This window comes from Centruroides sculpturatus, unplaced genomic scaffold (assembly GCF_000671375.1).
Source record: "Centruroides sculpturatus isolate CEXI.00-Female unplaced genomic scaffold, Cexi_2.0 scaffold39, whole genome shotgun sequence".
Lineage (NCBI taxonomy): Eukaryota > Metazoa > Arthropoda > Arachnida > Scorpiones > Buthidae > Centruroides > Centruroides sculpturatus.
Window position 1 is genome coordinate 1,060,630 of NW_019384314.1, and position 6,256 is coordinate 1,066,885.

A 6,256-nucleotide genomic window follows, 5' to 3' on the forward strand; every position below is an offset into this window, starting at 1 on the left:
GATGTTTTAACTCTTATTACCCTGTGGGCACTAGAGTATCAGGGGCATTTTTTTTAATAAACTGAATGTTTAGAACAGAAAAGATTCAAGATTAATCGAACACACCTCAAAACTACACGGGATTTGATGATAATTTAATGTTTTTTGCGAGTCTTCGATCAATCGGGGTGATCAGATTCATTGTCGAAGGAATTGCTAGATTCATCTGGCAATTATATTCAACTATTAAGCATTCATCTTTTATTTTTTTTGTTTGAGAAATTGTTTTGTATTGTACGTTACGCTAATGCATGCTGTTCTCGATTTTCTCCAGTTCGAATCACATATATGCACTATCATTATCTACCAAACCATTCAGATTTAACAACGGGTAATAAAGGCCTAATAGTTTCCGTGTTAGATCCTCATACAGAGAAATACTGTACACGCCGTTCTGATAGACAAATTCGTCTTATTTTGAAATTTAACTTCGTTCTATTGAAAATTCAACATCGTTTCTTAACGACTTACCGGCATAAAGCGGCCATCTTTCTTTTGTTACGAGAAGCCATTAACGAATAGGTCTAAATACTAAAACAAAAGAAAATAACTAAAGGTTACAAGTAACATTAAGGACAAAGAATTAACTGAATGTATAAAGAAAGACAAGAGTATTGTCGAAGTGGACCTTGGCCTAATAATTAGGCAGAGCGTATCATCTATTCAATTAACCCTTCATCATCTCAATCCTTTACATTCTAATTACGTTTTTTTATCTATTTAACTTCGCTTTTTATCTTCGCATTTTCGTTTTCTTTCGTTTTCGCTCGAAAGAATTATCGGGTCGTTTATATTAATTATGAAAAAAGCATTTTCATCTTTCTTACTTAAAATTACCGACACGACATTGTAGAAACTTTTTCCAATAAATTCATTAAGATTATTTCAGTTTTTCCGTAAAATAATCTTTACAAAATCCGTATAATTTAAAACATTTTCCTTTTCTGTAAAGATTTTTCAATAGAAATTCTATAACAAGAAAAGACAAAGAATTGGCGATCGTCCACACGATCGCCAATTCTTTGTCTTTTCTTGTCAATTCTTGTCTTTTCTTGTCTTTTCTTGCCAATTCTCAGTGTAGAAAGGGACGATTTGTAAGGAATTAGACCCGGAATTCGACCTACTTTGGACGAATACGCCATAGAGGGTCACCCGAATTTTCTTTGCAAGAAACGGAGCGGTGTCTTTTATTTTCCGGGTGGACTATATAATAATTTTCGAGCGATTAACGTGACGAGTGGCTCGTATGTGTTGATCGTCGGCCCGGAAAATTATCGAGACACAGAAAATTAACGCAGGACTTTTATTACAAATTCGCAAGTCTATATCGCTTCTCCTAGAAACAGAAACTTTCTATCAATATTTAATTAATGAAAGGATTTATCTAGATTCAGAAATGTCACTTAATTGTCGAGTCTATTTCGTACGATAACACGTGAAGTGTAGACGAAACACCTAAAACTAATGGTTAAAATCGTACTCGTAAAACGTTTACAGTGATATAAATTACCTCGTACACAACGCAACAACCAAAACAGAATAAGAGACTGATACCGAGTGACTCCTTAATTGTAACTGGAATAATTTATATATAGTATATCTTCTCTTTTTTTTTTCCATAGATAATAAAAAGTTTAATTCAATCTTTTAACCAAGTTCATTGATCATCGAAGGTAGCGAGACAAAAAGAAACATTAAAAGTGGAAAGGAACATTAACTATCCGGACAAAAGGTACTGTACAATATAATAGAGAATGTGGAAACGGTTGCTTCACACTTCCTCGATGAATACGTTCCTTTGTGATTTTTAAAGCGGATTTCTTAAAGAAAGAAATTGTTAAATACAAAAAAGAATAGTAAAGAAAAAAAAATGCGATAGTCATCGGGCGTGATGCACGAAAATTGCTCGGTTTACGGACAGAGAACAATTCTTTGTGACTATACAGAAAAAAAATAGAAATTATTTTCAAATTTTAAACGCGTTATAAGTAATTTTTCCTCGTTAATTTCATTAAAAAAATTGGGATTTTCTTTTCATTTCGAACAATTAATAATATGCATTCGTTTAGAAAATTGATGCTTGACGTATCGATTTAATTTTTCCCGAATATTTACCTCTTCGCAAGGGTCAAAATTCTCATTTCCTGTTTTCTCGCCTTTATTTTTCTTTTTATCCAATTTATCTACACTATTTGTAAAATTAATAACTTAATTTGAAAAATATTCTCTAATAATTAGAGTCAAATTTCGAGTTAAAAATACTTTATACATGGAGGGGGGAACTTCCAGAAGGACGTTACGATTTAGTTTAAGAGCTCGGAAGTTCTAACTTTCACATTCTGGCAGAGAAAAGGGAAACGAGGAGATTCTTTCGACATTCAAAACACGAAAGATTTCGGCTCGTTCTCGTTCCTCCGTCCCACTTTCGGTAAAAAGTCTTCTTTTTTTTTCTGTAGAAAAGGGAGGGTGTGGAGCGGAGACGTCGACGATCGCCGATGCGAGAAGCGACGACGATCATCGTTAAAAGACATCGTTGCGGTCTGATTGCCTCGAAGAACTATCTAAGGTCACTGGGTCGAAAGAGAAGCCGTCGTTACTAGTTACCGGAAACACGTCGGCGATGACCGGAAGTGTGGGGAAATTCTACTTAAATTAGCTTCGAAGATACGAAGAATCTGGGTGGATCGAGAGAACGTTCGTTTTGCCAGAGGTAACCGATGTGAACATAAATGGGTCAAGATACCGAGAAATTGTAGCTAACGAACAAAAGTTTTCGGCGTGGGGGTGGAAGTAGGAACGATTTTCCTCCTCATCGTCGCGCTTCTCGGGATTACCCGATACCGATAGTCTCCAAAAGACGATAAAATCTGAGTTTCAGGCATCACTTCGGGCGATGAATGACGTCGAAAGTTCCTAAAATCTCCGTTAACAAACAACTTTTCTACGTCGTCATTTTCGGAATTAATTAAATGATTAAATTTTCCAGCCAATCACAATCTCCGTTTGTTGTTATTAAAAAATTGTTTCTTTTCCCGAAAGATCCCTGAAAAAAAAGAACGTAAAATCGTAGATTTTTTCTTTAAAAAATCTCATAAAATTATCCTATCGTAAACGATAATGTAAAATGCAATTAAGTTCGTTAAATAGCCAGTTATTAAGTCGTCACGTTCCAGAGAGCAATTGGAAATTCATAGATTTTCCTCCTCTCTTCCTAATTGTAGAGCCACGTTAAAACGAGAAACGATCGTTTACCGATTCCAATAAGTCAAAATTACATTTTTGACTATTCTAGGAAGATCAATTGTTTCTATTCAAAAGATTAATACGGATAAATATCCGATTATTTCTCCTCCAGAGCAATAGTTAGACGAAAAGTATTATCAATTCACCTTTGCAATGTGGTTTAAGAGTGCAGTCACCGCCGGGTACACTAACGAGCAGTTACTCCATCCTTCTTCGAATTCAAAGAAATTAAACGGACCCACCCGATAAAAGGGCGTTCTTATATTAACAATTACGTTACTTTCCTGGTTACTTTCTATTATTTGGTTTGGTTCGAAAAACGGAGAATAGTAGAGAGGGGATGATGCGAATCGTCCGCTTCCAAGTTCGATTTCCTTCTCCAAAACAATTGCTGTATTTATTTGAATGAAAAAAAAGGTACAAGAAGGAAAACGTGCCTCTTCCTAAATCCATTTTTACCTCCTTCGACTCTACAGAAGCAAGCTTAAGAAGATGTATTGATAAATAAATAATGCATAATAAAGACATACAAATAATTAAATAACGATATAGTGCAATATCTTTGGAACTTTCTTTAGAGTTTTAAAAGAATACTAAATACGTAAATACGTAAATAGTTATGGTCACGTTCAAGCAAATTTAAATATATCTCTCAATAACACCACTTATCGGAAAAGTATTATTTTCACGTGTTGTTTTAGATACTAGGATCGCCTTTACACGTTTCTACACCAGTCGATTATTTATTTTTCTTTCTATTATAAAGTCGAAGGGAACAAACGGTACGACCTGTCCGTTATTTAATGTGGATAAAAGAAACGATCGGGCACAGTCTCTACTATCGCGCTCCGAGTCGAGCCCAGGGCGGATAATTCGTTGTTACGCGGCGCGTGGTAGCCACGTGATGCCAACCGACGTATATAAGTAGGTCGATCGAGCGTAGGGACGTCTATTCTTCGCTCGGATTAAACTATGAATTCCGCATCCATTTTGGTACGTAGACTCTTCCTTTTGTTCGTAAACGAATGATATTATTATTGTTTAGTATTAGAAACTTCGGGTGTCTTCTTCCATTCGATATATTGTTCTTCTTCCTAATTTATGCGAGAAACTCCTGTCATCGCGTTTAATTCTAATTTCCTGGTCTTTTAAAGAAGACTTTTCGATGCAATGTAATTTCTTGGAATCTGTATCATATTGTTTCCGAAGAATAGAAATGGTATGCACATGAATATGTATATGATTATAGAATTCCGCTTGTATCGTGTAAATTATATTCTGTGAGAGTTTAAAAGATGTTAGTATGAATATCGTTGATGACGATGATGATATACGCTACTGGTATACTCTGTAAACTTATATTATAATCGTAATTACAAAAAATAATTTAGAATTAATTCGCTAGTAACTCGACTTTTATGCATTTAACATTTACTCATTTACTGTAGTTAATAAGTTGGTCCAATTTTCTGATATTAATGACTGATCTTTTCAGATTCTACTCTTCGCTGTCGAATTCTCGACTCAAGAACTTCTTACCACTTTGAAGACTGCCACAGACCTCACTCCGGAGACTGTAGTAATCTACGAATTGCAACCCTCCTCGTCCGTTTACCCCGATCACCATCGATATCTGTACGCTGGCGACGGATACGGACATCATGGAGGTCACGGCCATGGTCACCGGCACCTCGAGGGACACGGTCAGGGTCACCGGCACCACGAAGGACACGGTCAGGGTCACCGGCACCACGAAGGACACGGTCAGGGTCACCGGCACCACGAAGGACACGGTCAGGGTCACCGGCACCACGAGGGACACGGCCAGAGTCACCAGCATCACGGTGGTCACGGCCAGGGTCATCGGCACCACGCGGTAAATCACGGAAAATGGCACAAAGAAGGGGGTCATCGACACGATGACGGAGGAGGACGCCACTTCGACAAGTACGGTCGGGCATCGGGAGGGCGTCACCACTCGGGTCACGACGTCCGCAGTTATCATGACAAGAAACACTGGGGAGGACACGGAGGAAAGAAGCAGAAGGCCGGAAGCCATTATTATCGAGACAAGGGCCACAAACGACACGGCTTCAAGAACGTGTACCACAAAGAAGAATACGCCGACCACAAATCTTACCACGATATCTTTCGAGACAAAGATTATCACAAAAAGTACAAAGACAACCACGGCCACTGGGATATGCACGGGGCTAAGTACCACAAGTTGCGCGACGCCAAAGACTATCACGATAAGAAACACTACGGAGACGAGTACCACAAGTACGGGCGCGAAAAGTACCACCGACACCGAGGAGACGGATACAAGAAGGGAGGAAAATACTACGACGAGAAGCACGGACACCGAGAACACCAGACGTCACACCACCGGGGAGGACACCACAAAGGAGGTCATCACAAAGGACACGGGACCAAACCCTACGGAGACAAATGGCACGCCGGTAGCGACAAAGTGTTCGCCTTCTCGCAAGGATTCGGCCAATTCGCCAGGGCCATCGAGGGCATGGGCAAAAAGCAATGAAGTAAACCCCGCCGTTTTCCAACTCTCTCCAACCGGTCGACTTCCGGCAGAATAATCGGAAGTAAAACGCGCGAAACCGGAAATGCCTTCCGCAAAACGGGCAAAATTATTGTACATAGGTAGGTCGAATAACCCAGTAATAATTATCGAAGCGGCACGTTTCGACGACCTCTCTCAGTTTATCTTAGTAATTGTACCAAATAGTTTTATTAAAGTTTTTTTATATTTAAGTTCGAATTGGTCCTGGAACTTTCTACCCGGAAGTAGCGAACATCCGGCAACTTCACCCCACACACGCGGAAATTAAAGACCGGAAAGACGAACGACTGGAATAACAAGGAATCGAAGATCCGAATCGACCGACCTTCGGTCGAAAAAAAATCCATAGAAACGTTTAGCGAGGTAACGAGGAACCACCGAAACCGTTCGACA

General features: G+C 38.8%; 1 protein-coding gene across 1 annotated transcript; it reads left to right on the forward strand.

The window, feature by feature from the left end:
- The first annotated feature begins 4,230 nt into the window (after window positions 1-4,230).
- Window positions 4,231-6,054, forward strand: LOC111622681 (histidine-rich glycoprotein-like). The gene is made up of 2 exons (XM_023365109.1): window positions 4,231-4,275; window positions 4,778-6,054. The coding sequence occupies exons 1-2, from the start codon at window positions 4,255-4,257 to the stop codon at window positions 5,822-5,824; spliced, it is 1,068 nt and encodes a 355-aa protein (XP_023220877.1). The 5' UTR covers window positions 4,231-4,254; the 3' UTR covers window positions 5,825-6,054.
- Window positions 6,055-6,256: the final 202 nt, after the last annotated feature.

Coding starts and splice junctions, on each gene's coding strand:
- LOC111622681 (XM_023365109.1), top strand. CDS start 4,255: ATGAATTCCGCATCCATTTTG. Junction 4,276..4,777: donor TGAATTCCGCATCCATTTTG/GTACGTAGACTC, acceptor TGATCTTTTCAG/ATTCTACTCTTCGCTGTCGA.